Here is a 20,262-nt window from a genome sequence, read left to right as displayed (position 1 = left end):
TTATACCATACCATTTCACTTTGTATCCTTTGCTTCTTGTCCTAAGGCAACATATCCAGTGAGCACATAACAAAAAGAGCAAATGAAGGAAAAAAAAATGAACCACAATCTTCCCTTTCACATTTGGTTACAGGTTGTATTCAGTTTAAGAATAAGAGACTGATATCATAATAGAATGAAAATTTTTATTTTACAAATGAAAAGGCAAAATACTACAACTATTGAATTGACCCTGAAGCCACGCTTAATTCATACCTTGCAGCTGAATTTTCTCAGTTCATTCACTAGTTCTACTGAAAATAGACTAAGCCTCTCTGTGGAAGTAGCACAAACAGATTTAATCACGATGATGGCAAAGGCTGGCAAGAGTAAGCAAAGGAAATGAGTGTTATCTGTTTCAATTTCTTTTCCTTCTTGGAAACATACTTCATGGTCATGTGAAACTTAAAGACTGACTGTCCTAGCTGGAGAAGGTTAAAACTTTGTCACAGAGAATCGTAGATTATACTTCTTTCTTCACACGGCGATATCCATGTCTCTTTGAGAGGTCTGGCTAAACCAGGATATTCTTTGCAATAGCATTCAAAGTCCTGACTTTGGTCACATCTGTTACCTTTAGAGAATACTCTGAATTAGAAAGTGAGGCTCCCATGGCAACAGAGGAATTTCTGCAACAGAAATAATAATGGAATAGATAATTATATAAGTTGGTAATTTAGTACTCCAATTGGCACTTCGCTTTATTGGTTATTTCATGATTCAAAAACTGGGGAAGGTAAGGACTCTGGACTACCATATTCCATAATTTTCATTAATTAATTACTTGAAACATCTAGTAGCTGAATCAAACAAACAGTATACTTGATTTTACATCTGGAAATATAAGTTTTTAAGCCTCTTCCTTTTTTTACAAGAATTTTTTCCCAAATTATAAAGAGAAAGATTCACCTACTAAGTTATAGGAATCCTCTCATGTATAAAAAAAAAATCACATAATAGCTTCGATTTCTTAATGGTGATATAATTTCATAACTGAAAATAGCAAAGGTGAGGGAAGACTGACTAAATGGCAATGGCTGGCAAGGCTACACAAAGGCTATATAAAGGTTTGCTATGTTGAAAAGTTCCTGCTCATTTAAGACAGAACAAGAACCATTTTAGAAATGTTTTTAAACTGCAAAAATGATGACAATACTTATGTACTAATCACAACATGCCATTGATTGATCATGGTATCAATAAACGTTTTCCTATTTGGGAAGCTAAGATTAATTCCCTCCCTTCTTGTATGAGTCCAGGAACATTTTTACCGAAACCTCATTCCCGAGTCTCTAGAAGTCCGAGCAGAACAGTGGAATTCTGTAGCACCTGAACCCTCAAGGATCCTTTGTAGATTTCTGTCAGTTATACCACCTCCTGTCGTAAAGAACAAGTAATAAATTAAGAGAACAGAATCTTGCATAAAAATTAAATAACAATGACTGTTTACTCTTTGAAATCTCCATTCTGAAATTTCTCATTGATTCAAGAATTACTCTCTCCCTAAGCTAGAATGAAATTAAAAAGTAATGAAAGATATATACTCTGGAGAACTGTTAAGGTCAGAGCCCATGTGATGAAATTACATATATCAGTTGGTTTATATGACAAAGCTAGACATTATTGATGTTAAATTTAAAAAGACTACTCTGGGTCAAGGAAAAATCATTCAATCCAGCCCTGCTCTCTCCTCAGTTTAAGCAAAAAACAAATTAAAATGAAAGGTAAGAATAGGTTTGAGAAGAAAAGATACAAAAACACAACCTGAGAGAACCTGTAAGATTTTCTCTGTGGCCAAAATTGAAAGAGTGTACCAACTTCATGGGAAATGTCAATGAGGGAAAGTTTTACACAGTTTATTCATCACAATATCAACTTTCTGTTTCATTTTACAGAAGAATCTGACTCTACTTTTTTATGATTACATGTTTTGATAAATAATCTTAAAATATTTATACATAAAAATCATATTCTGAATTGGTACTAATAACTACAGATATGAAGTTATTGATCTTTATACTTGTGTCTTCTGAGAAAGAGAATATATTTAATAATATAATTAATAAACATTTTAAAATGACATTAAAGCTTGTACTTTGTACCTCAAGCTATTCAAGTTGCTGAAATAACCTGTTTTTATATATTCTTTCAGATTTTGTTTTTTGTTTGTTTGTTTTTGGTTAGTGATACATTCATATTGCTGAAAGTAGCAAGAACACAGACTGAGAAGTTAGATTTAAAGGGATACTGGTGTCACCCCTGTAGCTCTTCAGAGTTGGGTGATCTCAGATAAATGATTTAAATTCACTGAGCCTCAATTTTTTCACCAATAAAAGAGGATAATACTGCCTACCTCATGAGCTTGTAAGGATCAAAAAACAAATTATTTCCCACTAACCAATAAAACTGAAACACATTGCTCAATACATTTTCCAACACATAGGCTAATAGAGCTTTACAGTTAAAAGAGACCTCAAAGAACAATTAGTTCAATATTCCCTTCCTTATAGATGAGAAACCAGAATCTAAATATGTTGTAAGTTTCATTATGTATGTCCTATTTAACTTTATATTTCCCAATGATGAAAACTCATTAGGCATTCAGATTGACTTATCTAAGAATGATTACTGGCTGGTACTTATTTACATGAAATTCTGTGAGCTCCTCAAATAGAAGGATTACTTCATATTCATTCTATTTCACATCTACCAATATATGTATAATTAAAATTGACATAATATTTCTCCAGTAAGGTTTGTTAAACTAACCACAAATATTTCTGAATATAACATCTTCTGACCTAAGACTATCAACTTCTAGAGGAAATAATTGCTTATTTAACTCTTTATCCCACATAATGCCTTGTACAAAGCAGATAACTTAATAATTACATATTCAGCAACGGCACTTTAAAGTGAACAATTATCTAAGTCTGGTTATTAGTTTCAAGGCTAAATACATTTAGTCTTTGTGTTTTGTTGTTGTTGTTGTTGCTTTTTTGGTGGTGCTGGAGATTGAACCCAGGGCCTTGTGCAAGCACGCTACCAAATGAGCTATGTCCCCAGTCCACATTTAGTCTTAAACAGAAAAGCATTAGACTCAGTAAGTTCCTTTAACATTCCCTGATTAGTCTATAAAGGATCTCAATTTGACAGATCATATATACTTTCTAACTGCTTGTTTCAGGGACTTACTGCAAGTGAAAACCTTCCTAATGTCTGATGATATCCTTTACCTGGCCTCTTTTAAAACTTGTCCTTATCTGGTTGTCACCATTTTGAACCCTGGTCAGTCTTGGTATTACTGCTAGTGAGATGTCTAGAGACTGAATGCTTTCTGATGTGATCTACTATGTAGTACACAGAATCACAGATTATTCATATCCAAATATTTAACGAGAATTTAATCAAGTCTTACAGTTTAACTACCAGTTTATAGAAAATACAGAAGCTAGAGGAGCAAGTTTTAGCTTTGATACTATTTACAGTATCAAAAAGAAATAATCCCATAAATACAGTAACACTTACAGGGTAAGTGTCCACTTTTTAAAATTCATTTTTTAAAGCCAGGTGCAATAGCACATGCCTATAATCCCAGAAGCTCAGGAGGCTGAGGCAGGAGGATCACAAGTTCAAAGTCAGTCTCAGCAATGCAGAGGCACTAAGCAACTCAGTGAGACCCTGTTTCTAAATAAAATACAAAATAGGGCTAGGGATGTGGCTTTGTGGTTGAATGCCCCTGAGTTCAATCCCTAGCATTGAAAAAAAAAAAGATATTAAAGAGAACAACCAAATGTAATGCTTGTTCCTTGAATAAGAAAGTCCTGCATTTGAGTTCTAGCACTAAGGGGGGTAAAAATAAAGAAAAAAAAGGAAAACAGTTCAGGACTACAAAAAAGATGAGACAAATGTAGAAGAATGTTAAATCTAAGGAATGAATGTGACTGTTACGCTATTTTCTATTGTTTTTATTTTGAGAAAATAATAAAAAGAAAAAATTTCATGCTGATTTCAGGTTGCTTCTTCTCATTTAAAAACTGTCTCATCTGTTCATTTCTAATGAGTCATTATGCACTTAATTGATTTTACGGTTATCATCAGGAACAGATGCTCCAATTATTTTGTTTTCAACAAAGAATTTGATGATCAGAGATTTTCAGGAATTGAGGGATGTCATCTAAATGTTTGGTCTTAACATACTATCAAACTTGGTGTACCTCTCCAGAGATAAACATACAAATTCATACCATTCTATACTGTAGGAAAGCAAACATGGAAAAATTGCAGTCCTAATCTACTTCCTCATTTGCTCCTCAATGAGGTTATCGCTATTAGAATGTTCTCCTCTTACTAAAGTTTAATTCCAGCACAAATCTCCTAATCTTGAACATTTTAATCAAACTATTCTTCTCTCTAAACATCATGTACTAATACTTTCTCTCACATTTTCCTGCTTTTTTAGTTCTTCTTTCACTACATATTAGTATTAGGTTAGTAGACAAACAGAAAAATAAATACCTGGCATTACCACAATCCTGCCTTTTGCCTGAAAAAAAAAAAAAACAGGTAAATAAATTGTAATATCTTTTTGGGTTATTTCAGGGGGGTACCGGGGATTGGACTTGGGGACACTCAATCACTGAGCCACATCCCCAGCCCTATTTTGTATTTTATTTACAGACAGGGTCTCACTGAGTTGCTTAGGGCCTCACTAAGTTGCTGAGGCTGGCTTTGAACTTGTGATCCTCCTGCCTCAGCCTCCAGAGCTGCTGGGTTACAGGCATGCGCTACTGTGCCCAGCTATATCTTTCTCTTAACTGGGATAATAAGGCAGTGAGAAGAGAAAGATGAATCAAGTATATTATTTTAAAAAATTACTACTAATTTCTAATTTTCAGTAGATCTTTTCTCGGGGTAAGAATCTTGAACAAGTAAGATGCCCAGCATAATCATTTCTATCCAGGATTATTTTATCATATTGCTTTATAAACTAATACTGTTATGAATGCAAAGAATAGGAGGTTACAATACAAATACTGAATAATCACACCACCTAAAGAAAAGCCTTACTGAAAAAAATACCACTAATTCTGCATTCTTGGTATGCAATAGGATGAAAATAGTTGAATTTTAAAAAGATTTTATTAGAAAAGAAAGAATAACATAATTTTAAGTTACTAGAGAAAAAAATTCACTTAAATCCTGCATCCTCAACTAAATTCTCTAGGTCTACTAAGACTACAGAAATTAATTTAATTGCTGATAATTCTGGAAAGTAGGGATTAAAATTATTATAAAACAATACTATCTCCCATCTATTCTCCTAAGGGCCCATTTATCCTTCCATATAAGCTACTTTTTCCTCCATAAGTCCTTTCTCTTCCTCCTTTTCACCTATTAAGATGGTTTATAATACAACCTCAAAATTCTTTTTTTTTAAACAATTTCAGCTTTTTTTTTAAACTTTATTTTATTTAGTTTTGTATGTGGTGCTGAGGATTGAACCCAGTGCCTCATGCATGCTAGGCAAGCACTTCACACTGACCCACAATCCCAGCCCATAACCTCTATAATCACTTTCAGTCATATTTCTTTGTGAACTTCCACATGTACATAGGTACTTAGGTATGCAATCCAGATCCATTATTTCTCCTCTTTAATCAGTTTACTTTGCAAGCCCTTGGGAATTAAACACAAAAGAGTACTAGAATTTTTGCCTTCCTGACATGGTGTAGTTTCTACTTTCATGGATCTTACACATTTAAGGAAGATAGAAAATAGGTACATTTATATACTAAAGTTTCAGGTAGCAATAAGTACAATGAGGAACAATAATGCAAACTAATAAAATAGAGAATAAACAGAAAGGGCTATTGCACAGAATTTAATAACTTAGAAAAATCAAGCAGAAAAAAAGATGTGTCATACTCTCAAATGTGCTAAAAGCAAAATCATTCATAAAACATTTACTATTTAGAAAGCAAAAATGATTTCAAGGTGGAAAAAGTCGTATTTACCTGTTTCTTCCAATGAAGACTTTCCAAAATAAGGACAAATGATATTTTAAAGGTACAGATTCTTTCACTTTTTTTTTTGCTTTCTATAATGGATTATATGGAATTATATGCCTAAGGCTCTCACTGTGATTTAACAATATAACACACTTACTAAGGGTCAGACATTATGCTATATTATCTGAAGTAATCTCTCATAACTATTCTGGGAAGTAGGTGCTATTATTATCCTAACTTTGCAGATGAGGAAACTCAGGTTTAGGATGGTTAGGTAATTTGATTCAGGTCATTGTTAATAAGTGACAAAATCAGCATATAAACCAGGATTCTAATCCTAAAGCCTATGGTTTAACCAGTATATTATGCTGTTAGGTAGTAACTTCAAGAAGGAAAGATAATAATGTGAATTATCTAACCCAGCTCCCTACCAACCAATGATTAACATAAAACACACACACACACACACTCTCACACTTTGAAATGCAACACAGGACTATCACAATTATATCTTATTCTCTACTCCTTAGTGAGTAACCTTTTTAAACTGGAAACTTGATTCATCAACTCTTCTATTTTAAAATGCTTCACCACCATTCCCCAATGCATCAAGGATTAAATATAAACACAATTTAATAAGGTTTTCAAAACTCTGGATATCATTCTTCTCTTCATCTTCAACAGTTTGGTCATTCTTCAGTATCTTGAGTTATACTTGCTTTTGATTCCAGGTCTTTGCATATACAATTTTTCCTGCATGAAGCAATTCCTCCACCCGCCCCTACTCTCAAATGTCCTTCAAATGAGTAAGACATTGCAGTTTGGATATCTTTTCTTTAGGGAAGTTTCCCCTAACCAGTGCCAACCTTCCTGCTGCAAAAAATCTGGAGTTAATTTTTCTCCAATGTGCTCATATAACACCTTCTGTTCTCTATTTAAAAGTATCTGTGGTCACCAGACTGTGAAGAGTGGTGACTGTTACAGGTGCACACACACACACACACACACACACACACAGACACCCTTATCTCTTGGTCACCACCACAGTACAAATATCCTGCATCTAATATATACTTAATAAATATCTGTAAAATCAGTAAGTTTCAGAGTAGCAAAATCACACCAAATCCACAGAGGAAATTTCTTATTTTTATAGCTGTAGATAAGTAAAAATAATCAGATGACTATACAGGAATGATAAATAATATTATTAATAATACTAGTAATAATAATGGAAACTAACATGTTCTAAGATCTACTTACTATATGCCAAGCACTGTGCTATGGCTATTACATATCTCTTTCAATCCTAACAGAAATCCTATAAAGGAAGAATTAACCATGTGTGGTGGCACATGTCTGTAATCCCAGTGGCCTGGGAAGCTGAGGCAGGAGGATCAAGAGCTCAAAGTCAGGGCTGGGGATATAGCTCAGTTGGTAGAGTGCCTGCTTCGCAAGCACAAGGCCCTGGGTCCAATCCCCAGCACCACAAAAAAAAAAAAAAAAAAAAAAAAAAAAAGAGTTCAAAGTCAGCCTCAGGAACTTAGTGAGGCCCTAAGCAACTCAGGAAGATCCTATCTCAAAATAAAAAATAAAAAGGGCTGGGAATGTTGCTCATTGGTTAAGCACCCCTGGGTTCAATCCCTGATACAAAAAAAAAAAAAAAATTTAATTTATTTCAATTTCACACATAAGGAAATGAGGATTTTAAGTTAGTAATCTATTCAACATCATGCAGCAAACAAGTGTCAAATCTGTGTCTCAGATACAGAACTCTCTCATCTCAAAGTCTATACTCATTAACTTGGAATGTCTCTGGACTGGTGTCAGAAAAGACACACTTCAATTAAAAAGGCATACCTGACTACTCTAAAAATGATGATAGCTCATCAGGAAAGCTTGGACTACAGAAAAATATATTTCTTTCTATATTGACAGATGGAGAAAAATAAAAGAACATAATTTTACATTTAGAAAGTAAAGATGATAATTATTTCATAAATTCATGGGATCCCTTGAGTATACATGGGCTGGTAATGAAAAGATGTGGTTTAAAACTAGGCAATGTTGATAGCACAGAAAAGGTAGAATTTTCTATGGTTATCCAAGTTAAATCAGATCTATAGGCACTGTCTACCATTAGAACTAAAGAGCCTTGGTTATTAAGACCGCTCATGTGAGAGAAACAGGAATTTGTTTGCTTTTTCCTATAGAGGAATCATAAAGTCAGTAATATTTAATTTTACACCCTAGCAGAACAACAGAATGTCAGGAGTAACCACAATGGTCTTAGGAAGAAAGAAAAGAAATTGTTTGTACCTGATCTATGAGTCGCTTTATTAGAGGTAGCCCTTCTAATGCTGAACTGTCACATCCACTGGTCAACACTCGTTCAAATCCCAAGGATAAGAGGGTCTCCAGAGCTGCCATTGGATCATGAACCATGTCAAAGGCTGAAATAAATAAAATTGATTTGAATTTTAAACAGATATTCTCTAATACACTGTTATTCAAAGCACAGTACACATGGTGGTATGCTCAATCTAACTTATACAGGCTTTCAAGAGCCAATTATTAAATATTCAGGAATTTTGCAAATCAAAATTGTTAGTCCACTGGTATCTTGAAGTTATTCAAGATAGAGTACTTAACCACAGAAATCAGAAAATACTATAAATTGGAGCTCTTTTTTTCCCAAGAGTCAATTTACCAGTACACCACAGTCTGCACTCCACTGGCAATATGCATGACCATTTTACTAGGATACATTTTAATAGGTATATTTACATAAATGGAGAAAAGAAGTGAAAAATTTCCAATTTTCAATAATATAAATGTTTTTCCTTAATTAATTTACTTAAGATTTTATTTAAGAAAATTATTAAATGAATTTGCACAGGTAAGCATTGAGATATGGTAAAATTATTAAGTGCAATAGATAAGTGACCAAATTTAGGAAACTGCTCTCAGGCTTTAGACAAACTGGACTAAATAAAGTATCTCACCAGTTCTAGGAAAAACTTGGCTCACATTGTTATTACTGACTACTATTTTGTATCAATCCTTTTGCCTGACATATAGAAGGACAATTGTTTTCAACAGATTATATGAAGTTTCAATTCCATCTTTTTTTTTTTTTTTTTGGTACTGGAGATTGAATCTAGAGGCATTTCCATTGAGCCACAAGTCCAGCCATTTTCATGTTTTATGTTTGAAACAGGGTCTAGCTAAGATGCTTAGGTTTTCACTAAGTCGCTAAAGCTGGCCTCAAACTTGTGATCCTTCTTCCTCAGCCTCCCCAGTTGCTGGAATTACAGATATGTTACCTTGCCTGCCCAGTTCCATTCTATTTTCTAAGAAACCTCTTTCCTCAGAACCCTCCGAGAGGAAAATGGCCTAGGAACCTCAAAACAGAAAAGCTACTTCAGCTAAATCAGCTAAATGGAAGACTTTTCTCTTTTGGTGGTAGCACTTTCTCACCTGTGATGACACTCTCATAGTCTCATTAAATAAATGAGTCAAAAAATGTGGAATGCAGGAAAATATAAAATTTCCACAAATTTTGAAAATATGACAATATTTGTGTTAAACTTACTGGATAAAAAAGAAAAAAGTCATTGTCTTAATTTAAGAGTAGAAAAAATACGGCTAGTTTACTTTCTAAATTATTTGCAATGTCAAAAATTTAAAATATGTATTTTTCAGATAAATGTCCACTAATTTAAAATGCTTTTCATGTGTTAATATTTTCTTAAGTGAGTGAATAGTTCATCTTGTAGAGTGCACACGTCCCGTGCACAGCAACCCGGGTTCAAATCCCCGGCACCTCGGAAAAAAGCAACAAAAACAAAAACAAAAACTTTTTCTTATGTGTGTTAGCCTCAAGGTGCAGATTTTTAAGTACCCTAACATCTTTTAATTATTGCTAGTTTATAAGAATTGCTAACGTCAAGTCAAAGAAAAGAGTTTTCTCATAGTGTTACACATTTCAAAGAGAAAGAAGAATAACAAATACACTTTATCCTTAATTTCTATATTCAGATCCTGGTATTCACTCTTAGCCTAATCTCTGAATGCTTACTTAAAAGGAAGAAAAGTGCTGACAAACTCTCCAACATGTCAGGTAAAAATATAAAAAGATATTATGGTTCTTTTTTCTTTTTTTCATGTGCAATGGCAGTGTCCTCTAAAGCAAAAGTATATCTCTATCCATTTCACCAACATTTAGCCAAACTACACTGAAATATTATAATCAACTGATTTGTAAATAGAAAGCACTTTAAAAAATGATGCAGACAAGATATTAATTGTGAAAAGTAATTTCACATACTTTAGCAGACATCTGTTCATTTACCATTTAGCACCTATTTCTTCTTTTCTCTTTCCAAAAAATATCCAATCCTTCATATATTCACTCTCTCTCCCCATATGAATCCTCTAGAAAGTTGAACTCACCCCTAGCTCTAGGAAGGGTTTTGTCTGGTTTAAGCCAGGCAGTACATTTTATTTCACAAGCCAACAGTGATTTGTTCTTTTTAGGGCTGCACATAACCTAAGATAATCTAATTAAAATGAATCTCAGAATTGTTGCCCAGATGGATACATGCACTTGCAGGTAATACTTACTGTTTCCGCAACACCACAGTGCTGGGGACTCGAACCTGGGCCTCAAGCATGCGAGGCAGGCACTCTACGTGATAGGCTATATCGCCAGCACGGTAATACTTACTATCTCCTACTTCTCTATTATACTCTACAACCACCTACTTTTAACAACTTTTATAATTGAGCCTTCAAATTTTCTAGATATAGTTCATCTTTAAATTTCATTCCAAGATTTGAATAACACTATAGAACTGTGCTCCATAGAAAGGTTGTAATTTCTGGGGAAGTTAGAGAACTGACACTGTTCAACAGAGTTTATAAAATGGAAACTACTCACCTCGATGGAAAGTAACTGGCAGAGGACGGCAAATAGCTATAAAAAGAAAGTCACATAACAAGATGAATAGAAAAGGTCATCATTGATTACTATATATAGAATGCTCTATGTAAGGTTGTAAGGTGAAAATTTTTTATACTTTCTTCTAAGAAGTAAGACAGTGAACAAAATGATAATAAGATGGTGGCCTTCAAATTTAAATCCTATCTTTCTAATAAATTCTTATTTTTATATAAAATATGGCCAACCACACCTTAGAGACACCAAAGAAAAACTGCATGATTTGGCAACTATAAGAACATCATTACATCTATTATTTGCCCCTCTAAAGGTTCTTCAAGAAATAATGTTGATCAAGTAACAGGTAGTTTGCTTCTATTCTTTCCAACTCTGCATTCTCACTGAAAGCAATAACTTTAAAGGTTTTGGTGCAGTGGTTAAGAAACTAACAATAAATAATCCCTAAACCTTGTAAGAATGAGATCATAACCAGATCTACAGCAACTGAGGAGAGTTAGCAGGGCTCTCTCATGTATATTCTCCACTATCTCTACCATAAACATCTAAATAATTACTGTTAAATTAGGTATATTTACCTAAATTAGGTGGGTTAGTATAACTGCCTGCAGGTATGACTGAAAAGTCCATTTTGTGATGATATTTTTCTGCATCAGGAACATAAATACAACCATCAGTAGAGGTTTATACATCTCATATACAAATTCTTACCCACAAGGGACATGCACAACTCTTTGTCAATGTGTCCGTCTTCAGTCAATGCCCCAAATACCAAACCATCAGCACCATAAAGCTTGGCAAGTCGAATGTCAGCCTTCATCACCTCAATCTCACGATCTGAATATAAAAAATCACCTCCACGTGGCCGAATCATCACAAAAACTGGAATCTGGACACTCTGTTTCACTACTTGAAGGACACCTATAAAAAAAGAAAGCAGACTAAAATTCAAACATGAGCTTAAAAGCTCTAAGTAGATCCAGGCACTGGTGCTTGCCTGTTAATCCCACCAACTCAGGAGGCTGAGGCAGAAGGATTCCAAGTCTGAGGTCAGCCTCATCAATTTAGTGAGGTCCCAAGTCACTGAGAGAGATTCTGTCTTAAAATTAAAAGCTAAAAGGCCTGGGAATAGAGCTCAGTGGTAAAGAACCTCTGGGTTCAATGCTCCCATACAGAGAGAGAAAGGAAAAATAAAAAAATTAAAAAAGCTCTAGGTATTCATGTACATCTGTTCTTTTGAAAGGAAAGAGTTGGCTGAGTACATAGAAAGGTATTGCCTCAGTAGTAGAGCATAATAAGCTCTAGAGTAATCACTGCTCCAGAATTGCCTAATAGACCTTAAAAAGACCTAGAAGTTCCAAACCGTTTCCAAATAACCTATCTGTTCAAAAATATTTATAGGAACATAAAAATATCCAGTAATCAACAAAGTAAAATTCATAATGTATTTCATGCAATAAAAAAATGACCAGGCAGGAAAATAAGACAGATCGCAAGGTGATAAATTAATCAAATGAAACAAATCTAATGTAGATGTTAGAATTCGCAAAGTCATTACTACAGGTATTATAACTTTATTCCATATGTTCGAAAAAGTTAAGAAGAGACATGGGAGATATAAAAACAGTAGGTTCATCCTCCTTCCTTTAATAATAAAAATGAACAAAATATTTAAAACAACAGTGTGTTAAGACACTAGACATCAAACAACAAAAGATAATGATCCCTGAAAGACAGAAAACAAGTGAGGTGAACTCTATGACTGACCCAGTTTACTGCCTCAGTTTCAAGGCCACAGCTCAGGGAGGGGAAGCCTAGGTAGAGTCTAGAATATTAAATTTCTACAGATGAAAAAACAAGTGTATGAGATGAAAAATATTCCAGGCAAGATTAAAAGCATACTAAATATTGCAAAAGATGAGCAACCTCGAAGACAAAACTATAGGAACTGTGCAAGATGAAATATCCATATGTATATACAGGTAGTTCATTAGCGAGTTTTGGGACAATTTCAAAGCAATCTAGTATAACTCAAGTCTCTGAAGGAGGGAGTGGAGGACATTGAATACTAACAGTTTTCCAAATGTGATTAAAAGTACAAATGTACAGGTCAAAGAAACATGAAAAAATACAACCTAGTACATCATAATCAAACTGTTCAAAACAAAGAATAAAGAAAACATCTTAAAAGCAATTTAACAGGTGCATTATATAGAGAAAAAAATGAAGTTATGGATATAAATTTCTTATAAGAAACAACACAAGCAAGAAGATGAAGAAAAAACATCTTCAAAGAACTGAAAGAAAGAAAAAAACACCCTGTTATCCTAGAATTCTACACCCAGCAAAAATATCTTTCAAAAATAAAGTTAAGGGTTGGGGATATAGCTCACCTGGCAGAGTGCTTGCCTCGCAAGCACCAGGCCCTGGGTTCAAATGCCCAGCACCACAAAAAAATAAATTAAAAAAAACAATAAAGTTAAGCTAGGTGCAGTGACAGTTGCCTATAATCTCAGTGACCTGGGAGTCTTAGGCAGGAGGATCTTCAATTCAAGGCAGCCTCTACATTCAGTGAGACCCTGTCTCAAAATAAAAAATAAAAAGGGCTGGGGATGTAGATCATTGGTAAAGTGCTCCTGGATTCAATCACTAGTACAAAGAATAAATAAACAAAGGAGAAAGAACTCTGTAATCCCAACAACTCAGGACTCAGAAGCAGGATGATTGCTTTATTACTTATATATATTTAAAAGATAATTGACTTTTAAAACAAAAATAATATAGCATGGGGTTTTTAATAAATGAAAGTAAAATGTGTGACAACAATAACACAAAAGACAGGAGGGAAGAAATGAGGATAAAAATATATTGAGGATGCCAATATAGAAAGATTTTTTAAAAGTCTGATCTTGGATGCTACTGCAGAATAACTGAATCAGTATTAACAGCAAGTACTACCTTCCAACTTTTTGATCTTTGAGAAAAAAAAGTTTGACCAAATTTTTTTTTGTTTTGCTTTGTTTTTTAAAATTTTTAATTGTCGATGAATACAATATCTTTATTTTATTTATTTATTTTCATGTGGTACTGAAGATGGAACCCAGTGCCTCACACAAGCTAGGCTACCACTGAGCTACAATCCCAGCCCCTGATCAAATTTTTAATTGTGTTATTTACAACCATAAGCATTTCCAAATGATACAATATTCACAACATAGTTAATGTGACATTAGTAAAGGACACCAATGAAACTGATATATAGTTGTCTTTAGGCCTTATAAACTCCTATGAGAAAGAATTAGGTTATGAAGTTGAACAAATTATTCTATATGCATATATGAATATATCACAATGATTTCCAATTTTATATATAACAATAATGTACCAATTAAAAATAAATAAATAGAAGGAAGACCAACAGCTGGGTATAGTGGTGCACACCTGTAATCCCAGTGATTTTGGAGGCTGAGGCAGGAGTATTCCAAGTCTGAGGCCAGCCCCTACAACTCAGTAAGACCCTAGGCAACTTAGCAAGACTCTGTCTCAAAATAAAAAAATAAAAAGGGCTCATGATGTGGCAGTGGTTAAGTGACCCTGAGTTCAATCCCCAGTATCAGAAAAAAGGAAGGAAGAACAACAGAGTAGAGGAAGAGAATCAGGAGGAGGGAGGAGGAGAGGGAAAGTGGAAGTACTGGGCATCGAAATGGAGCAAACTATGCTATATGCATTTATGAATGTTAAAATGAACTCCACTATTATGTGTAACTATAATGCACTAATAAAAACATTTTTTAAAAAAAGCCTCCTACAAGAAGTTTGGTGAAAAACAAAACACTTACCCATGCTGGGTGTGGTTCCTCCCTCCAATAAACCAGAACATAATTCAATTCGACCAGCACCTGTGATAAAAAAAGCATTGCTCAACAATTTCTTTAAAGCTCTTATTAAATAGAAAATTGTTTACATTTTTCCCAAACATAGAAGAGTCTTAGAAATTACCTATTAGGAATCAAATTATAGACTAAAACTCGATTTTTAATCTCAACTGTATTCTGCAATGCAGTTGTGTTACTGATGATAAAATTTGAGAGTTAATTCAAGGTAGTTTACTTAAAATTTTAAATTATAGGGTTGACATGCACAGGGAAATGATTTAGAATAAAGATGTTACTAGATCATAGTAAAATGTTGGCTCTTTGCTGATAATACCATAATCTTTTCCAAAAGACTCTATTATTCCAAGCTTTAAAAAACAATTATGCTGGGTATAATGAAAACTATAATAAAGAACCAAAATAACAAGAATCCTCAGGAGGCTAAGACAGGTGGATAGCAAGTTTGAGGTCAGCCTCAGCAATTTTGTGAGACCCTCAGCAACTTAGTAAGAGCATGTCTCAAAATAAAAAATAGGAGGACTGGGGGATGTAGCTCAGTAGCAGAGTGCTTTTGGGTCACCAGTCCCAAAAAAGAAAAGTCCTTATCCTCTAGAGATATATTCTTAAATATTTAAGGATGAAATTACATGATGTACAGGATTTGCTTCAAAATAATCTGGGGTTGGGAGAAGTACAGCAGGTATATAGATCAAGGGTTAACAAACTATGACTTACAGGCCAAAGACTGAAAGCTTATTTTTGTTATGCTTAGCTTGAAAGCTAAGAATATTTTTATGGGTTTTTAAAAATAATAGCATTATTAACAGTGATTCACATGCCATATAATCAACCCACCTGAAGTGTACAATTCTGTGCTCTTTAATATATTCCAAGTTTTGCAACCATCACAATTAAGACACTTTCAACATCCTCCCAAATAACTCCATCCTTTAACAGTCATCTCCCCTTCTCCCCATGCCTCTCAGCACTAGGCAATCACTAATCTATTATCTGTCTCCATAAATTGCCTATTCTGGACATTTCATACAATTGGAAATTGTTCAATATGGTATTTTGTGATTGATTTCTTTCAGAATGATGTCTCAAGATTCATCTGTTATAGCATATATCAGCACTTTATGCCTTTTTATTGCCAAACCAAGAAGGGTTTTTGCATTTTCAAAGGATATTATTATTATTTTTAGGATTTAACTGTTATTTGTTTTTATGTGGTGCTGAGGATCGAACCCACGGTATCACCTGTGCTAGACAAACACTCTACCACTGAGCCACAACCTCAGGCCCCCAAAGGATTATTATTATTATTTTTTTTTTTTGGGTGCTGGGGATCGAACCCAGGGCCTTGTGCTTGCAAGGCAAGCACTCTACCAACTGAGCTATCTCCTCAGCCCCGATTATTTTTAAAAAACAAAGAGCAAGTGATAAAGACCAAATGTGTCCAACAAAGCTGAAAATATGGACTATGCAGCTCTTTACCAAAAAAGTTTGCTGATCCCTGACATATTTGAAAGAGTGATCATGTGTTAAAAATGATTGAAGTTGAGTAATGGATACATTGGGATTCATTATTCTACTCTACTTTTGCAATATGTGTTTAAAAATTTTTCCATAATAAAAAATTTAGGGCTTGGGCTGTAGCTCAGTGGCAGGGCACTTGCCTAGCATGTGTGGGGCACTGGGTTTGATCTCAGTACCACATAAAAATAAATAAATAAATAAATAAATAAATAAAATTTAAATAGATTTTTTAAAATTTAAATTTTTTTTCTGATTCTGAGATGATGGAAATGTCTAGGATTCCTATTTAAACAAGTTCAGAACACAAAAGAAATCTTGGGTAAAAATAAATAATGTCTCTCAAACATCTTTAATTCCCCCCGCCCCCAGTGTTAGGTTTGAACCCAGGGCCTTATACATGCTAAGCAAGTGTTCTACCACTGAGCTACCCCTCAAACCCCTATGAAACCATCATTAAACCAAAAGTTTGAAGTTTTTGCTAAGTTCAAAAGAAATGTTAATAAATAAGCATTACTGTGGACATCTGCTTGAAAAGAGAGAAACTAAATTACAATTTTCCAGTAGGTTTTTTAGTTTGTTGTTTTAAAGAGGATTATCAGGATCCTTGGAAATCACAAGGGCTTCTAAGGTCAGTTTATAGGATTCATTTTCAGACTCTTGAATGGGTTGCTAACTGTCACTCATTCTCTAATTTCTCTTACCTCCTCTTTCTGCATTCACAGCTGACTCTACTGAATCAACACACACTTCCATGAGAAATGCATTTGTTGCTCCTAAAATCCATGGAGAACAGAAATTTATGAGGATACTGCCCACGTGGACCAATGTCCCACAAATATTTTAATATTTAAGAAATTTTATTTCTCTGCCAATGGTAGGGAAATACATAAGTACACTAGGACTTATGAATACAGTAAAATTCCATGTTTTCTATTAAATTGATACCTCTGGACTGTGAAATACATACACAGTCATATACATAAGAAAGCACTAAGGAAAATATATGCTGAATGCTAAATTAACTTTCCCAAAACAGATATCATCATTACACCCCAGCTCAGATTATTACAATGCTTCTCAATGCCTATAAAATGTTCAAACATCTTTATAAGGAAAATATGTTTAAAAGCAGGAATGGACTTCAAATCCTGATCCCACCATTTATTTATTGTGTGATCCCTGACATGTTAACTAAGTTTCCCATAAAACAGGGTAGGCTTTCGTACCTACCTCAGAGTAGTGAACATCAAGAAACAATTCACGTAAATGGGCATTCAAAAAAAATTCACTACCACAATGAACTACACATTATTTCCTCTTTAGGCCTGCAGTTCTCTCCAATCTTCACCCTTGGTATTGCTTATGCCATTTGCTTAACCCACAAAATTCTTCTAACTTAATCTTTAAATGCCACAATTTTCCAAGGCTCACATTGTCACATTTCCATGATTTTTTTTCTCTCTCTCCCGAAGTAGGAATTATCACTTTCTTTTGAACTCACATAACTCTTAGGTTATACATTCCTCTTATTTGTTTATTTTTGGTATTAGGGTTTGAACCTAGAGGTGCTTTACCATTGAGTTCTTCTTTACCCCTAGTTCTTTTTGTTTGTTTGTTTGTTTGTTTTTGAGACAGTCTTGCCAAAGTGCTGAGACCAGCCTTGAACTTGGGATCCTCCTGCCTCAACCTCTAGAGTTGCTAGGATTACAGACATGCTAAGCAAGTGTTCTACCACTGAGCTACCCCCCAAACTTCTATGAAACCATCATTAAACCAAAAGTTTGAAGTTTTTGCTAAGTTCAAAAGAAATGTTAATAAATAAGCATTACTGTGGACATCTGCTTGAAAAGAGAGAAAACTAAATTCCTACATTCCTCTTTAAATGACTAATTACAATTATATTCTATCTCATTTATGCAGACAAGCGTCTGATCACTCTCTGTTGACCTATAGTTCCTAAGGTCTTTATGTAAGAAATCTTTACCATCACTGACAGCAAACACATGCTACACATCAATCCCTCAAATATTTATAAAAATAACTAACACATTCATAAAAAGTCATATATTGATGTTAAAAATATGTTGTAAACACAGTTTTGAGTTTTACCTGTAGGTTAAGCATATACATTTTTTTAAATTAGAAATATTGAATGCATACTTATGCAAAGATGTCTGAAAGAATGTTCATTTCATACTGGTAATGGTTACCAACGGATTGAGGTTTGGAATTCTTTTTACTTTTTTATGATGATAAATTTTTCTACCCCATATAGTTTTTTTTTTTTTTTTTTTTTTTTTTTTTGCGGTACTGGGGATCGAACTCAGGGCCTTGCACTTGCGAGGCAAGCACTCTACCAGCTGAGCTATCTCCCCAGCCCCCCCAATATAGTTTTTATAATAAAAAAATAAAAGCCATTTTACTTTGAACAGCAAATAAAACAAAAATTTATCCTAAGTTAACATCACATTTCAAGGATATCATTTATTTAAAAGACAATCAGTTCCTAACTGAAAAAGAGTTAAGTGTTGATCTATGCTCTTAATCAACATTGCATTAACTCCCTAAGTCTCCTGATGGCTACCACACCACTGTCCCACAGATGGAACTGGACAATGCTGCTCTGTTACCATTAGCTTCACACCAGAAATGACCCTGCCAGGTGAAGGTGGAGATGCACACAGCAGGCAGAGTAAGGGAGAAGTCCTAAGCAACAGTTATTTGTACAGATCAAAGGAAAAGACCGTTTGTTTGAAGCAGTACTGCTTATAATGAGGTAGTTCAGGACCTCTGAAACCCTTCTAATCTGTGGAGTGAAAAATCATTTTTATAATACTAAGAATTGATTTGCCTTTTTCACTCTTACAAGTATAGTGAAGTTTTCAGGAGGCTACTTGACACATCAGATTGAATGCTGAAATTGGTATGAAAATCCAACTGTCTTTCATCAAGTCAGTATTTTTAAGAGATTTAAAAAATCTGTAAGTCACTTTCTCTATTTTAAGAATATTTATTTTTCATAAAAGTTAAATTTACATGTAATGGGTTTATTATATTTCCTAATTAGTCTATCATTTTGAAAATGTTTTAATTTCTAGTATGATCGAAATCGACAGATATAACTCATACAGAGAATCTTTGAGATTTTCAATAATTTTAGGATGATAAAGGAATCCTGAGATAAAAAAAAAAAAAGGAGAACCCAGAATTCACGGATTAGGAGGAGAAGGCACCTGCCAAATTCTGCAGAGCCTGCTCTGCGAGCTCGCCTTGGCGCGGAGTAAGAACTAGGAACTTGGGGCCACTGCCACCCGGCAGCTGTAACTCCGGGAACAAAAACCACGGCCGCTGTGGCAGCTACAGGTTGCTGTGAGGACACTAAAGGTGAGGCCTGGGTCCGCGTTCCAAGGGCTCTCACCGCGATGGTGAGGGGGAACTGACTGACATGCGGCTGGGATGACCTAACCAACTTGCACTAGGTCGCACGACGGAGCGTGGTGGCGCCGGGATTCGAACCCACACCGGCTTAAGGCCAGGACGTGCCGCGCCAGGGACTGAGGAAAAGACTCCGGGAGAAATGGTGACAGGCCGGGCCCCAGAACCGGTCGACCGCCCCCGGCCCCGCCACCTTCCGCACCCGCCTTCCCCGACGCTATCCACGCCGGTTTCCGCTCGGAGGACGCCCCCTGCCTCTTCATGTTCTACGTTTCTCCCCCTTGTGCCTTCGGTTTCCGCTCAGAGATGGATTGCCGCGCGCGCGACCGGAGAAGCGCGTCCTCTATGGCGGCGCGCGCCGTGCGCGTCCCCGAGGCCCGTGCCCCAGCAGCCACCGCGGAAG

General features: G+C 35.0%; 1 protein-coding gene across 5 annotated transcripts; it reads right to left on the bottom strand.

Annotated features, from left to right (window-relative positions):
- Nucleotides 1-163: 163 nt before the first annotated feature.
- Cutc (cutC copper transporter) lies at nt 164-20,249 on the bottom strand. 5 transcript variants are annotated; one of them, XM_047553216.1, is made up of 10 exons: nt 20,062-20,249; nt 17,126-17,197; nt 14,850-14,909; nt 11,866-11,931; nt 11,589-11,657; nt 10,993-11,028; nt 8,370-8,503; nt 4,558-4,585; nt 1,311-1,416; nt 164-668 (listed from the first exon to the last, which is right to left on the bottom strand). In XM_047553216.1, the coding sequence occupies exons 1-10, from the start codon at nt 20,120-20,122 to the stop codon at nt 554-556; spliced, it is 747 nt and encodes a 248-aa protein (XP_047409172.1). In that variant the 5' UTR covers nt 20,123-20,249; the 3' UTR covers nt 164-553. The 5 variants fall into 5 exon arrangements, with proteins under 5 accessions (XP_047409172.1, XP_047409169.1, XP_047409173.1 ...); XM_047553213.1 differs by lacking the exon at nt 11,589-11,657 and having other exon boundaries at nt 1,317-1,416; nt 11,722-11,931; XM_047553217.1 differs by lacking the exon at nt 11,589-11,657 and having other exon boundaries at nt 1,369-1,416; nt 11,722-11,931.
- Nucleotides 20,250-20,262: the final 13 nt, after the last annotated feature.

The sequence above is a fragment of the Sciurus carolinensis genome, chromosome 5, assembly GCF_902686445.1.
Source record: "Sciurus carolinensis chromosome 5, mSciCar1.2, whole genome shotgun sequence".
Lineage (NCBI taxonomy): Eukaryota > Metazoa > Chordata > Mammalia > Rodentia > Sciuridae > Sciurus > Sciurus carolinensis.
The sequence above is the reverse complement of the archived record's forward strand: the minus strand, read 5'-3'. Positions and strand labels throughout refer to the sequence as shown.